The sequence below is a fragment of the Maniola hyperantus genome, chromosome 11 (assembly GCF_902806685.2).
Source record: "Maniola hyperantus chromosome 11, iAphHyp1.2, whole genome shotgun sequence".
NCBI classification, from domain to species: domain Eukaryota; kingdom Metazoa; phylum Arthropoda; class Insecta; order Lepidoptera; family Nymphalidae; genus Maniola; species Maniola hyperantus.
This window is the reverse complement of record NC_048546.1, coordinates 101,128-116,856: the sequence shown is the minus strand read 5'-3', so window position 1 is coordinate 116,856 and position 15,729 is coordinate 101,128. Positions and strand designations below refer to the sequence as shown.

Genomic DNA, 15,729 nt, shown 5'->3' with positions numbered 1-15,729 from the left:
ACCAAAATATGAGATCTAAATCTACTTAATTCCATCTATAAAATCATGACTACAATGTATAAGATCATAATATATTCAAATAACACATAAAACAAGGTAAAACTAATATTATATTGTTAATTTTGCATTAACTGAGCAGTTAACCTTTCAAACGAGTGCGGAAATTCCGACCGTAATATTGACTGATGTCGGATGAGCCAGATCAATTCGTTGACGAGTATATTATATGCGCCGTGAGTAGTCGGTTCATGTGTAGAGACGCGGGCTGGTACAAGTTCCTACTGTCGCCCGCCGTGAGTAGTTGGTTCATGTGTAGAGACGCGGGCTGGTACAAGTTCCTACTGTCGCCCGCCGTGAGTAGTTGGTTCATGTGTAGAGACGCGGGCTGGTACAAGTTCCTACTGTCGCCCGCCGTGAGTAGTTGGTTCATGTGTAGAGACGCGGGCTGGTACAAGTTCCTACTGTCGCCCGCCGTGAGTAGTTGGTTCATGTGTAGAGACGCGGGCTGGTACAAGTTCCTACTGTCGCCCGCCGTGAGTAGTTGGTTCATGTGTAGAGACGCGGGGTGGTACAAGTTCCTACTGTCGCCCGCCGTGAGTAGTTGGTTCATGTGTAGAGACGCGGGCTGGTACAAGTTCCTACTGTCGCCCGCCGTGAGTAGTTGGTTCATGTGTAGAGACGCGGGCTGGTACAAGTTCCTACTGTCGCCCGCCGTGAGTAGTTGGTTCATGTGTAGAGACGCGGGCTGGTACAAGTTCCTACTGTCGCCCGCCGTGAGTAGTTGGTTCATGTGTAGAGACGCGGGCTGGTACAAGTTCCTACTGTCGCCCGCCGTGAGTAGTTGGTTCATGTGTAGAGACGCGGGCTGGTACAAGTTCCTACTGTCGCCCGCCGTGAGTAGTTGGTTCATGTGTAGAGACGCGGGCTGGTACAAGTTCCTACTGTCGCCCGCCGTGAGTAGTTGGTTCATGTGTAGAGACGCGGGCTGGTACAAGTTCCTACTGTCGCCCGCCGTGAGTAGTTGGTTCATGTGTAGAGACGCGGGCTGGTACAAGTTCCTACTGTCGCCCGCCGTGAGTAGTTGGTTCATGTGTAGAGACGCGGGCTGGTACAAGTTCCTACTGTCGCCCGCCGTGAGTAGTTGGTTCATGTGTAGAGACGCGGGCTGGTACAAGTTCCTACTGTCGCCCGCCGTGAGTAGTTGGTTCATGTGTAGAGACGCGGGCTGGTACAAGTTCCTACTGTCGCCCGCCGTGAGTAGTTGGTTCATGTGTAGAGACGCGGGCTGGTACAAGTTCCTACTGTCGCCCGCCGTGAGTAGTTGGTTCATGTGTAGAGACGCGGGCTGGTACAAGTTCCTACTGTCGCCCGCCGTGAGTAGTTGGTTCATGTGTAGAGACGCGGGCTGGTACAAGTTCCTACTGTCGCCCGCCGTGAGTAGTTGGTTCATGTGTAGAGACGCGGGGTGGTACAAGTTCCTACTGTCGCCCGCCGTGAGTAGTTGGTTCATGTGTAGAGACGCGGGCTGGTACAAGTTCCTACTGTCGCCCGCCGTGAGTAGTTGGTTCATGTGTAGAGACGCGGGCTGGTACAAGTTCCTACTGTCGCCCGCCGTGAGTAGTTGGTTCATGTGTAGAGACGCGGGCTGGTACAAGTTCCTACTGTCGCCCGCCGTGAGTAGTTGGTTCATGTGTAGAGACGCGGGCTGGTACAAGTTCCTACTGTCGCCCGCCGTGAGTAGTTGGTTCATGTGTAGAGACGCGGGCTGGTACAAGTTCCTACTGTCGCCCGCCGTGAGTAGTTGGTTCATGTGTAGAGACGCGGGCTGGTACAAGTTCCTACTGTCGCCCGCCGTGAGTAGTTGGTTCATGTGTAGAGACGCGGGCTGGTACAAGTTCCTACTGTCGCCCGCCGTGAGTAGTTGGTTCATGTGTAGAGACGCGGGCTGGTACAAGTTCCTACTGTCGCCCGCCGTGAGTAGTTGGTTCATGTGTAGAGACGCGGGCTGGTACAAGTTCCTACTGTCGCCCTCCGTGAGTAGTTGGTTCATGTGTAGAGACGCGGGCTGGTACAAGTTCCTACTGTCGCCCGCCGTGAGTAGTTGGTTCATGTGTAGAGACGCGGGCTGGTACAAGTTCCTACTGTCGCCCGCCGTGAGTAGTTGGTTCATGTGTAGAGACGCGGGCTGGTACAAGTTCCTACTGTCGCCCGCCGTGAGTAGTTGGTTCATGTGTAGAGACGCGGGCTGGTACAAGTTCCTACTGTCGCCCGCCGTGAGTAGTTGGTTCATGTGTAGAGACGCGGGCTGGTACAAGTTCCTACTGTCGCCCGCCGTGAGTAGTTGGTTCATGTGTAGAGACGCGGGCTGGTACAAGTTCCTACTGTCGCCCGCCGTGAGTAGTTGGTTCATGTGTAGAGACGCGGGCTGGTACAAGTTCCTACTGTCGCCCGCCGTGAGTAGTTGGTTCATGTGTAGAGACGCGGGCTGGTACAAGTTCCTACTGTCGCCCGCCGTGAGTAGTTGGTTCATGTGTAGAGACGCGGGCTGGTACAAGTTCCTACTGTCGCCCGCCGTGAGTAGTTGGTTCATGTGTAGAGACGCGGGCTGGTACAAGTTCCTACTGTCGCCCGCCGTGAGTAGTTGGTTCATGTGTAGAGACGCGGGCTGGTACAAGTTCCTACTGTCGCCCGCCGTGAGTAGTTGGTTCATGTGTAGAGACGCGGGCTGGTACAAGTTCCTACTGTCGCCCGCCGTGAGTAGTTGGTTCATGTGTAGAGACGCGGGCTGGTACAAGTTCCTACTGTCGCCCGCCGTGAGTAGTTGGTTCATGTGTAGAGACGCGGGCTGGTACAAGTTCCTACTGTCGCCCGCCGTGAGTAGTTGGTTCATGTGTAGAGACGCGGGCTGGTACAAGTTCCTACTGTCGCCCGCCGTGAGTAGTTGGTTCATGTGTAGAGACGCGGGCTGGTACAAGTTCCTACTGTCGCCCGCCGTGAGTAGTTGGTTCATGTGTAGAGACGCGGGCTGGTACAAGTTCCTACTGTCGCCCGCCGTGAGTAGTTGGTTCATGTGTAGAGACGCGGGCTGGTACAAGTTCCTACTGTCGCCCGCCGTGAGTAGTTGGTTCATGTGTAGAGACGCGGGCTGGTACAAGTTCCTACTGTCGCCCGCCGTGAGTAGTTGGTTCATGTGTAGAGACGCGGGCTGGTACAAGTTCCTACTGTCGCCCAATTTCCACCGGAGTGGAGCGGAGACACGTGTTTCAGTCGATCAATGAGATATTTAAAAGATGAGGTGATATTTTTTCACGTTTTCAATGGAGGAAGAATCTGATCGGTCAACTGAACACATCTCGCTGTTCGTCGCTCCAGACGACGGATCGCATCGCTAAGCGACCACAAATCGTTCAGAATACGACGGGTGTCGGATGTTGCAATATTACGATTGAAAGATCAGATATAATCTCGCGCATGTTTGTGAAAGGTCTCGGGTGCTCGGCGCTCGGTGTGGGGGGTGTGGGGGTGTGGGGCTAGGCGGCGCGCGCGAAGCCGATGCTGCGGCCGCCCATGTCGAACTCGGTGTAGTACTTGCCGATGAACACGTCGCCCAGGATCCACAGCGGGCCGTTGGGCGGCGGCACGTCCAGCCCCATGAAGCCCGACAGGCACACCGTCTTGCCGAACTGCGACACCTGCAGCGACGTCCGCCATGTATACTGTACACTACCTTACAGCTACAGCTCATTTCATTATTTAATAGCGACTTTTGTCACTCAATACGGGACGGGACGGGATGAGCGAGCAGTCCACGGCGAACTGGCCGAAGGCGAGCGGCGTGGCGCCCAGCGCCGCGTTCAGCTTGGCCAGGTGGCACTCACCCTGAGTATGTAGTCGACGCCGTCGAGCGTGAAGTCCTGCCCGGCGACGGAGAAGGTGACGGCGGGCAGGGACGGGATGAGCGAGCAGTCCACGGCGAACTGGCCGAAGGCGAGCGGCGTGGCGCCCAGCGCCGCGTTCAGCTTGGCCAGGTGGCACTCACCCTGAGTATGTAGTCGACGCCGTCGAGCGTGAAGTCCTGCCCGGCGACGGAGAAGGTGACGGCGGGCAGGGACGGGATGAGCGAGCAGTCCACGGCGAACTGGCCGAAGGCGAGCGGCGTGGCGCCCAGCGCCGCGTTCAGCTTGGCCAGGTGGCACTCACCCTGAGTATGTAGTCGACGCCGTCGAGCGTGAAGTCCTGCCCGGCGACGGAGAAGGTGACGGCGGGCAGGGACGGGATGAGCGAGCAGTCCACGGCGAACTGGCCGAAGGCGAGCGGCGTGGCGCCCAGCGCCGCGTTCAGCTTGGCCAGGTGGCACTCACCCTGAGTATGTAGTCGACGCCGTCGAGCGTGAAGTCCTGCCCGGCGACGGAGAAGGTGACGGCGGGCAGGGACGGGATGAGCGAGCAGTCCACGGCGAACTGGCCGAAGGCGAGCGGCGTGGCGCCCAGCGCCGCGTTCAGCTTGGCCAGGTGGCACTCACCCTGAGTATGTAGTCGACGCCGTCGAGCGTGAAGTCCTGCCCGGCGACGGAGAAGGTGACGGCGGGCAGGGACGGGATGAGCGAGCAGTCCACGGCGAACTGGCCGAAGGCGAGCGGCGTGGCGCCCAGCGCCGCGTTCAGCTTGGCCAGGTGGCACTCACCCTGAGTATGTAGTCGACGCCGTCGAGCGTGAAGTCCTGCCCGGCGACGGAGAAGGTGACGGCGGGCAGGGACGGGATGAGCGAGCAGTCCACGGCGAACTGGCCGAAGGCGAGCGGCGTGGCGCCCAGCGCCGCGTTCAGCTTGGCCAGGTGGCACTCACCCTGAGTATGTAGTCGACGCCGTCGAGCGTGAAGTCCTGCCCGGCGACGGAGAAGGTGACGGCGGGCAGGGACGGGATGAGCGAGCAGTCCACGGCGAACTGGCCGAAGGCGAGCGGCGTGGCGCCCAGCGCCGCGTTCAGCTTGGCCAGGTGGCACTCACCCTGAGTATGTAGTCGACGCCGTCGAGCGTGAAGTCCTGCCCGGCGACGGAGAAGGTGACGGCGGGCAGGGACGGGATGAGCGAGCAGTCCACGGCGAACTGGCCGAAGGCGAGCGGCGTGGCGCCCAGCGCCGCGTTCAGCTTGGCCAGGTGGCACTCACCCTGAGTATGTAGTCGACGCCGTCGAGCGTGAAGTCCTGCCCGGCGACGGAGAAGGTGACGGCGGGCAGGGACGGGATGAGCGAGCAGTCCACGGCGAACTGGCCGAAGGCGAGCGGCGTGGCGCCCAGCGCCGCGTTCAGCTTGGCCAGGTGGCACTCACCCTGAGTATGTAGTCGACGCCGTCGAGCGTGAAGTCCTGCCCGGCGACGGAGAAGGTGACGGCGGGCAGGGACGGGATGAGCGAGCAGTCCACGGCGAACTGGCCGAAGGCGAGCGGCGTGGCGCCCAGCGCCGCGTTCAGCTTGGCCAGGTGGCACTCACCCTGAGTATGTAGTCGACGCCGTCGAGCGTGAAGTCCTGCCCGGCGACGGAGAAGGTGACGGCGGGCAGGGACGGGATGAGCGAGCAGTCCACGGCGAACTGGCCGAAGGCGAGCGGCGTGGCGCCCAGCGCCGCGTTCAGCTTGGCCAGGTGGCACTCACCCTGAGTATGTAGTCGACGCCGTCGAGCGTGAAGTCCTGCCCGGCGACGGAGAAGGTGACGGCGGGCAGGGACGGGATGAGCGAGCAGTCCACGGCGAACTGGCCGAAGGCGAGCGGCGTGGCGCCCAGCGCCGCGTTCAGCTTGGCCAGGTGGCACTCACCCTGAGTATGTAGTCGACGCCGTCGAGCGTGAAGTCCTGCCCGGCGACGGAGAAGGTGACGGCGGGCAGGGACGGGATGAGCGAGCAGTCCACGGCGAACTGGCCGAAGGCGAGCGGCGTGGCGCCCAGCGCCGCGTTCAGCTTGGCCAGGTGGCACTCACCCTGAGTATGTAGTCGACGCCGTCGAGCGTGAAGTCCTGCCCGGCGACGGAGAAGGTGACGGCGGGCAGGGACGGGATGAGCGAGCAGTCCACGGCGAACTGGCCGAAGGCGAGCGGCGTGGCGCCCAGCGCCGCGTTCAGCTTGGCCAGGTGGCACTCACCCTGAGTATGTAGTCGACGCCGTCGAGCGTGAAGTCCTGCCCGGCGACGGAGAAGGTGACGGCGGGCAGGGACGGGATGAGCGAGCAGTCCACGGCGAACTGGCCGAAGGCGAGCGGCGTGGCGCCCAGCGCCGCGTTCAGCTTGGCCAGGTGGCACTCACCCTGAGTATGTAGTCGACGCCGTCGAGCGTGAAGTCCTGCCCGGCGACGGAGAAGGTGACGGCGGGCAGGGACGGGATGAGCGAGCAGTCCACGGCGAACTGGCCGAAGGCGAGCGGCGTGGCGCCCAGCGCCGCGTTCAGCTTGGCCAGGTGGCACTCACCCTGAGTATGTAGTCGACGCCGTCGAGCGTGAAGTCCTGCCCGGCGACGGAGAAGGTGACGGCGGGCAGGGACGGGATGAGCGAGCAGTCCACGGCGAACTGGCCGAAGGCGAGCGGCGTGGCGCCCAGCGCCGCGTTCAGCTTGGCCAGGTGGCACTCACCCTGAGTATGTAGTCGACGCCGTCGAGCGTGAAGTCCTGCCCGGCGACGGAGAAGGTGACGGCGGGCAGGGACGGGATGAGCGAGCAGTCCACGGCGAACTGGCCGAAGGCGAGCGGCGTGGCGCCCAGCGCCGCGTTCAGCTTGGCCAGGTGGCACTCACCCTGAGTATGTAGTCGACGCCGTCGAGCGTGAAGTCCTGCCCGGCGACGGAGAAGGTGACGGCGGGCAGGGACGGGATGAGCGAGCAGTCCACGGCGAACTGGCCGAAGGCGAGCGGCGTGGCGCCCAGCGCCGCGTTCAGCTTGGCCAGGTGGCACTCACCCTGAGTATGTAGTCGACGCCGTCGAGCGTGAAGTCCTGCCCGGCGACGGAGAAGGTGACGGCGGGCAGGGACGGGATGAGCGAGCAGTCCACGGCGAACTGGCCGAAGGCGAGCGGCGTGGCGCCCAGCGCCGCGTTCAGCTTGGCCAGGTGGCACTCACCCTGAGTATGTAGTCGACGCCGTCGAGCGTGAAGTCCTGCCCGGCGACGGAGAAGGTGACGGCGGGCAGGGACGGGATGAGCGAGCAGTCCACGGCGAACTGGCCGAAGGCGAGCGGCGTGGCGCCCAGCGCCGCGTTCAGCTTGGCCAGGTGGCACTCACCCTGAGTATGTAGTCGACGCCGTCGAGCGTGAAGTCCTGCCCGGCGACGGAGAAGGTGACGGCGGGCAGGGACGGGATGAGCGAGCAGTCCACGGCGAACTGGCCGAAGGCGAGCGGCGTGGCGCCCAGCGCCGCGTTCAGCTTGGCCAGGTGGCACTCACCCTGAGTATGTAGTCGACGCCGTCGAGCGTGAAGTCCTGCCCGGCGACGGAGAAGGTGACGGCGGGCAGGGACGGGATGAGCGAGCAGTCCACGGCGAACTGGCCGAAGGCGAGCGGCGTGGCGCCCAGCGCCGCGTTCAGCTTGGCCACCTCCGCCACCGGGCCGCCGATCAGGGAGGTGCCCGTGTCCGCGATCGCCTCGCAGCCCTGGGTAGTGTGTGCAGTTCACTTCACTTAATTATTTCAGTGTGTGGAACAATCTTACGCCTTTTTTAAATGTAATTTTTGGTAATTTCCTCGAGGGGCATTTTTTTTTTGAGGCTATATTATTTTTTACTTTGAAGTTAATCTTCTTGCGCGAGTACCTTAATCGATTAAAATGATATTTCTTTAAGCATGGTAAGGAAAATTTTTCCATCATAGAAACATGACAAACTGGTTCCCCATTCAACTAGGCCAGCCGAAGTTGATCCGAGCTTGAACCTGATCTTGAATTTATTAAAAATAATAATTATTATAAGTTATAACCTACAATAATAGTTTATGAAACAAAGGCATTGTGGCGGTTGCCACAATCGCAACTAGATGGCGCTATTCAATCGATAACATTTCATGACGTAGTCCCGAACAAATGTACCGCCGACAGTACTCGCACTTACGGAGTTTTCTGCAATCTGGACTATATTAAGAAGTTTCAACTTTCAAGATACAACCGTCGGCCCAGCTGGCGCCACCGAGCACAACCAACCGCTCGGTGGGAGCTCTCCCTTTGGTACAGTCGAGCCTGCACACCGCCCGCACAGCATAATAAAGCGTATTAAAACAGCGCGTGGGTATAAAATCCGAGCTAACAAGGTGAAGATGAATCGACCCGCTCGCCGGAGTGATCGGAGGAACGGCAGTGGTACTCACGCCCTCGCAGAAGGAGGCTCCCTTGACGCGCACGCCGTCCATGCGGAACTGCCAGTAGGTGTCCTTGGAGAGCGGCACGCGCGTGAAGTTGCCGCGGTAGTGCGCCGGGTCCGAGCCGCCCAGGATGATCTCTCCGCCCTGCGGCGCCGCCGGGTCCCTGGGGAACGCCAAACCACCGAGTGAGCAGCCCTAGTGCTCGGCCGAGCCACAGGACGGACAAAGTGACCTAAACACTGCAGTACGTGAGATTTGTGGAAACGGAAACAATCAAACTTTAACCGACATACGACGACAGAAGAAATTAATTTTATAGAATACATACTATAATGTTTCGTTGGGCTTTTTATTTTATTTTTAGCAGAATGCTGGGATGGTTTACTCGATTTATTTTGGATCCCTTTCTGCACTACTCCTGCATTACTGAGGATAGTGCTCCTGGCAGAACTCGAATGAGCTGATTCCGTCGTCCTCAGTCGATGGTCATTTTCTTTGTGCTGTAGATTTTACATGAGTTAAACTCACTCAGCTAGTTAGATCAGATAATGATGATTGTTTATATAAAGTGGCCACAAAAATGTGTTTTCTGTATAGTGTGCGTTAGGTACCTGTTCAGGTAGAAGGAGAAGACGGGCTGCTGCACGAGACCCTGCGCCACCATGTTGTCGAACACGGGCGACACGCCGTCCACCGAGATGCTGCAACAGACAATATACTAGCAGGAGTGCTCCGGATTGTGCTAATACATGCATAGATTGCATATGACACGTGTCACACATTACAGCTGTCCGCTGCAAGCCCTGCTGGCAACTACATTCGACAGTTACAATTTATAATTAAAGTTATAATTATAAGTTATAGTTATAATTTATATTAATCACGTGTCATTAGCTGACACGTTCGTGTGAAAGATGCGATCTTCTTCCTGTCCTCATCCCTCTTAGTGCGTGATAAGCACAGGAAGAAGAACAAGTTTGTTTACCTGGAGAAGGCCATGCCGAGGATGCCGTCGAACTTGGCGGCCACGAAGGCCAGGCCGGGCTCCGACATCGCCTCCGCGAACGTCTGCGCGTGCACCGTCAGCCCGCCCACCTGCCACACACACACACTAACTGACAGACCGACGCCAGTGACGGTCATCTAAACAGTTTGTCCACCAAGTGGATCGGATACTTGTGAACTCAACACTCATCTCGCAACAATCATCTAGAACAGGCAGATCATAGACACGGGTAGGTATATGATCTGAGTTTTAGACAATCACAGTCACAGTGATGTAATTATGACACAAGGCAAAAACCGAACTTTAAATTTTCTTACACAAAAAAGATCTAAACTCAAGATGGCAACTCCACGGAAGAGAGAAGATACCTAAAACTAACCAGCGCCTAACAACATCCAGAGGTAACTTTAAACACGTGGTCCTTCAAACCGCATCTTACAAAGGAAGCGGGGACGCTTCCTTTGGCGACTCTGAATAGTTTCATAATATCAAGGCGAGGAAAACCAGCCAAGATATTTTCTGACAACGGAACTACATTCATTGGAGCGGCAATGAGCTCGTTCAGTTTCTTAAAACTAGCCTAAAGTTCGTGCAATGTCAACTTATCGACCAAGGTATGAACTTCAAGCGTGTCACGGCGCATAGCCCCCACTTTGGCGGGAGTTGGAAGGCTGCTGTCAAATCCGTTACTATTATTTTAGGATTTATGTTTATGTGGAAGTTTTGTTACTTGATATTTGAAATACAAATAAGTTTCTGTTACGTTGAGAAGGTAAACTCACGGTGACGTCATCAGTGGAGAGGAAGCCGGACAGACTGCCGGAGCCGTAGTGGATGGCGAACTCCGTGCCGTTCTGGCGGTACGAGCGGGACTTGCTGCTGTCGTACTTGTTGTGCAGGACTGTGGACAGAGTCGTGATACAGCACCCTTACTGCTGTGGTTGGAAACTATAGTAACATAGTAATCATTTTATAAAATGACTGAATAATAATATTTGTGACACTCAAGGACCCTGGAATACAAATATCAGGCGGTTTTCTGGTTGACAACAAAACAAGACTCACGGCATGCGATGTTGGTGTAGTGACACTTCTTGGAGGGCACCCACAGGTTGGAGGAGCCCGTGTCGAACACCACCTTGAACGTCTGCGGCGGGCTGCCGATCGAGATGGGACCGTAGTATTGTGCCTGCAAACAAAATTGACTCAGTCTATCTCTCCTTCAGATTAAAGACAAACAAACCGAACAAGAACAGTTAAAGCTTCTCGTTTTAAAGCTCAACTTCCTGAGTGCATCTACAGTCACATATCGCGAACTTGAACTGAAATAGAAAACTGTAAATTAAATGTGCAACCGCAAAGTGTGACAGAGTTGTGTAGACAAAAATTTGTTGCACACGCTAATCTTATGATTCTGAGATCTTTATATTAGTTAATTTATATATAATAATTTTTAGTACTACTAGATGACATTAACAGTCGCTTCAGTACTGAATGAAAGCACATATCCAAATTTCGACACTGGCAGCAAGTGAACCGTGGCCTAGCGATGTTTGTTCCGCAATTTTTGATATGTATTTAAAATTTATTTAGAAATTCTCTTTAAGTGTAGGTAAAAACACTCATAAAAATTATAAATTCTGGTTTGACTTTGAACAATATTATAACTGCAAATATGTTGTTCCAAATATCTATATCTTTTTTTGAAATGAAATGATTTATTTGTGTATATCTGCTAATGGCAAATACAAAATATTTAATGACTAAAACTTATAAGTTTTAGAAGTGAATAAAAAAACTAGTTTACCTTTTAGCAGATAAGTAATATAACAAGGAGGAGGTAAACGTTAACGATTTCTTTACATTTATCCTCATTGGAGAATAATAACAATACTTCAAAGTTCAAGTTGTTTGTTTGTGCCAAGGCTACTGATAATGAACCCGCACGGCACTCAAAATAAACCTCGGACTCGGCAATTGGACTCAGGGTCCAGTCATGACTGGTCAAGGGCATGTCCAGAACACTTCTGTGGTCATGCTACTTGCTAAAAACTTTGAGGGTCAATTTCGGCTCTCGCTTCTCATTTTCAGGAGGTACCGTGAAATACTTTTTTAAAAAAAGCCTTCATATAGCAGTTTCTGTAACCATAGCTTGATTCTGTAAAATCTGCATGAATCATTATTACACTCGGAATTGCTGTGATTGGCTGAATTGATGGTATTCTTATGACAACAATGCAGGGTAGCCAACTGTGAGTGAGTATCAACCAATCAGGGGTGATTGTGATCATCTAGCTTCTGTCATGTTACAGTAATCGATCACCCATGTTAAATTCCAACTTTAGAGTTAGTTCTTGTGATTTACTTTTTAAATGGTTGTGACAAACACATGGACAGATGGACCAGACCAAACTACTTAATTAGGTATTTCTTCTCTAAGCGTTCTTGATTTACTATGGAACTGCAAAAACGAGATGTCATGTTTATGTTGATAATTTGATTACATACTAAACAAAGAACAAGAAAATATTTGAATGAGGTTCTTGCTATTGTTCCATGTGATAGCAACTGAAGTGTGAGCAATCACACTGATAGGTGTCAGCAGGGTTATCTCTGCCAGTGTCCCCACTCCCCACTCCCCACTCTCCACTCCCCACAGCCCACAGGCACACAAACAAGTGCTACCTACTATGTACATTTGACCTTTCTCTATTATACTATTGAAATTGTTTTCGGTTAACATAATTCAAAAATCTAGAATCAAAGAAAAATATTCACAATATTTGAATTGAGTACAGTCCACAATAGTAGTCCTAACTACAGCTTAAATTGCTTTACATTTAAAGAAAAAAAATTGATTCAGCACTTGTTGTTAACAAATAATGCAGTACATTTTATTGTTCCAAAACAAATATTTAATGTTTATTAAATACTAGCTTATGCTCGCGACTTCGTCCGCGTGGACTAGAAAATTTCAAAACCCTATTTCACCCCCTTAGGAGTTGAATTTTCAAAAATCCTTTCTTAGCGGATGCCTACGCCATAATAGCTATCTGCATGCCAAATTTCAGCCTGATCCGTCCAGTAGTTTGAGCTGTGCGTTGATAGATCAGTCAGTCAGTCAGTCAGTCACCTTTTCCTTTTATATATATAGATGAATTTATTTTATACTTATAAATCTTATGTTTTAGTCTTTCATATTAATTATACCTACTTCACACTTGTTGTGACAAATAAACAAGTATCACTTGTTGTGACAAGTATCTCTTGTTGTGATATTTTGCAATCATTGCATCAACATTTACATCTCAAATGTAAAATAAAAATAGAACTAAGCATGCAGGTGGTGTTTGGTTGCCAAATATATAAATAAACAGGTATTCATTATTACCCACTCAACTTTTATGACATACTATCTATGTATATCGTATATAGCAAACTCTCAGGCATGCAGGTCTCCTTTACGATGTTTTCCTTCACCGTCAAAGCCAGTGATATTTAGTTGCTTCCAATGCTCATAACTCTGAAAAGTTAGAGGTGTGTGCAGGATGGTACCCCTCACCTCTTACATAGAAGGCTGATGTCTAATCACTGGTCGTCACCACTTTTTTAATAAATATATTTAGGTAGAGAGCCTGACAGAAATCTTTAATTTTGTAGATTATCTCCTCCCTAGCCTCTCTTGGACTATTGGTATACTGACTGCAAGCATCAGTACAGTTGTACTGACTGGATGGAAAAGGAGAATATGAGCACTAATAGTTAACTGTCTACTTACATCGAGATAGTTGGACAGAGGCTCGGGGGCGGGCCCGCCCGCTGCATACTTGATGCGGACCATGTGCAGCTCCGTGCCCACTTCGTGCAAGTGCTTCCGCACAGACTGCATGCGGTACAGGGGGATCCTGGGGAGATCATGTGTTAATTAGTCACCCTCTGTCGAAGCTTAGACTGGTGCTCTGGTGCGGATTTTGGAGCTCCATATCAAAGATGTGGGTGCACTGTCTTTTTATGGACGGTGTGATCAGTTTTAAATGTTATCCTATCTCCATTTAAGTGAAAATAGATTATACACTAAGTACATTAAAATCATGTATGTATTGTATGTAGATATTAAGTATCTGAGTACATTATTAAAATTCATTCAGTTTCGACTTCATCGACACGTCCGATATCATTTCGTAAACAAACAAAAGGTCATATTGTCACAAATGACTAAGATAAAACCCAGCTCTTTTACTTACCTCGAGAAGCCGGCCACGCAGGTGGCCAGGGCCAGGAACAAAAGGATTACTTTCCTCATTGCTACTGCAACTGGCAAGTCACGGCTGGATACTGCGGAAAACAAATAACACATTCGATTACCTACGTTGTAAAAAGTATTGTTTTTTTGTGCAACAAATTCATGTCGTTATCGAATAATGATAAATTGCGGTTACGCACTACTTATGCGACTTTTGGTGTTTCCCACTATTTACTATTATCTAAGAAATGCGAGCTGTGTATTTATTTGCAGCGATAAATAATTATTTATATGCAAGTAATGCCTATCTTTTATTTCTGGTCGGTGATGCCTATTAAACCCCTATATACATATATACACTGTAGTCTGTGTATTAAACTTTACCGGCGAGTGGGAAGAATCACCAACGAAAAAAAATTGACATTGACATGCAAAATGTCATAAAAACGTCAAAATTGACACTGACATTTGTTATAAAGTATAGGTGTGGTACACACCGGCTCCAAACCGGACCGGTCAGTACAATAGTCCACTGGTGCAGCGTGCAGTAACTTCACATAAATATAGGTTTCCGCAAGAGTCCTATATTAAGTATTTATAACTAGCTTATTCCTTCGTCCACGTGGACTACACAAATTTTAAACCTCAAAAATCCTTTCTTAGCGGATGACTACCTACGTGTTATAATAGCTATCTGCATACCACAGCCCGATCCGTCCAGTAGTTTCTGCTGTGCGTTTATAGATCAGTCAGTCAGCTTTCCTTTTATATATTTACTAAATTCTAAATGACGCCCGCGGCTTCACCCGCGTGAATTTAGGTTTTTAAAAATCCCGTGGGAACTTTTGATCTTCCAGGAGTGCCAGGAAAAAAGTAACCTAAGTATCCGTAGCAGCTATCAGCCCGTTTCCGGGATGCTAGGTCTCTCTGCGTACAAAACATTTAAACGGATGATTCATTTAAAATCTCGTGGGGTCACCACGATTTAGGAATAACTACAATTAACTATTCCTTACAGCATCAGGGTTGAGAAGTTGGGTTCTCGAACTCAATGATAAAGTCTTTACTTGGTAGGTGTACCTCCAATATCAATTTACAATCAACAGTTTCTGATACAAATTTTTTAATGTCACAAATCGGTTCAGAAATATCGGAGATTTTGGTGTACCTACCTACATAAAGTAGAGAAACACGTAAGTCGTAACTCCCCCTTTTTTAAATGTTGGCTATAAAAGTAGCCTATGTTACTCCTTTATTTGTCTGTGAAAGTCCCGTCAAAGTAGGTTCAACCGTTACGAACATTAGCCCGTAAAAGTTCCCTTCGGAAGTCCGGACGGAGTGTGGCAGCTACCTACAGGCTCCAGCTTAATCCGTTTGTGGTTTACCCACTTCCACTCAGAGTAGGTAACTACCTAACTATCATAAACAACAGTCCACTGGGGTTCGTAGGAAAACGCGCGTGCATCTATTCCATTTCACTGCAGATGGCGAATTAATTTGTACAAGTATTTCTCAGCTCACTTCCAACCACAGAACTATAAATATGACAAGTTAATTGTGCGACGAGTCCATCTCTTTCACGCGACTTGTACTACGTAGTACGCAGAACATAATATTGTAACGGTTTCGCTACTTATTGTGCGGAGATCGGCGGCATACGTGTTCTGATGTGCGGACTTGTACGAGCCTGACCTTGGATTACCCAGAGACCGTGCGTTCTTCTCAGTTCTAACCACTCTAGGGTGGGTCAATTCGTCACCAAATAAAACACATTTACATCAGGTAGTTTGTAGTTAAACATTTATTTATTTACATTTTGGCCACTCAATCGTACACATTCATACAAAGATTTGCTCAGTGTGTAACTTCCAGCGTGCTCCTGCCTCCTAGCCTCCCTATGTTATGTACAACTATACTATGTTACAACGCAGAACATTCAGTGCACTCCGCACGTAACTAATACCGAAGGCACATCGATTGTATGGAATTTTAAAAACATATTTATAATAATTATTTTATGATAGTATCGATAAATTTTATTAAGTAGTACGAAAAATTACTACTTATCAAGATTAAAACGTTCTTAGAATGTCTGCTTTTTAAACAACGCATGCGCCATGCGCCACGCAACGCTGAGGGAGCACATACATAGAT

General features: G+C 51.2%; 1 protein-coding gene across 1 annotated transcript; it reads right to left on the bottom strand.

The window, feature by feature from the left end:
* Positions 1 to 3,436: 3,436 nt before the first annotated feature.
* cathD (cathepsin D) lies at positions 3,437 to 13,915 on the bottom strand. Its single transcript, XM_034973078.2, has 10 exons — positions 13,776 to 13,915; positions 13,577 to 13,667; positions 13,111 to 13,237; positions 10,398 to 10,521; positions 10,115 to 10,233; positions 9,312 to 9,421; positions 8,938 to 9,027; positions 8,333 to 8,489; positions 7,421 to 7,627; positions 3,437 to 3,692 (listed from the first exon to the last, which is right to left on the bottom strand). Exons 2-10 carry the CDS (start codon positions 13,633 to 13,635, stop codon positions 3,531 to 3,533), a joined length of 1,155 nt encoding a protein of 384 aa, XP_034828969.1. The 5' UTR covers positions 13,636 to 13,667; positions 13,776 to 13,915; the 3' UTR covers positions 3,437 to 3,530.
* Between the last annotated feature and the right edge of the window lie 1,814 nt (positions 13,916 to 15,729).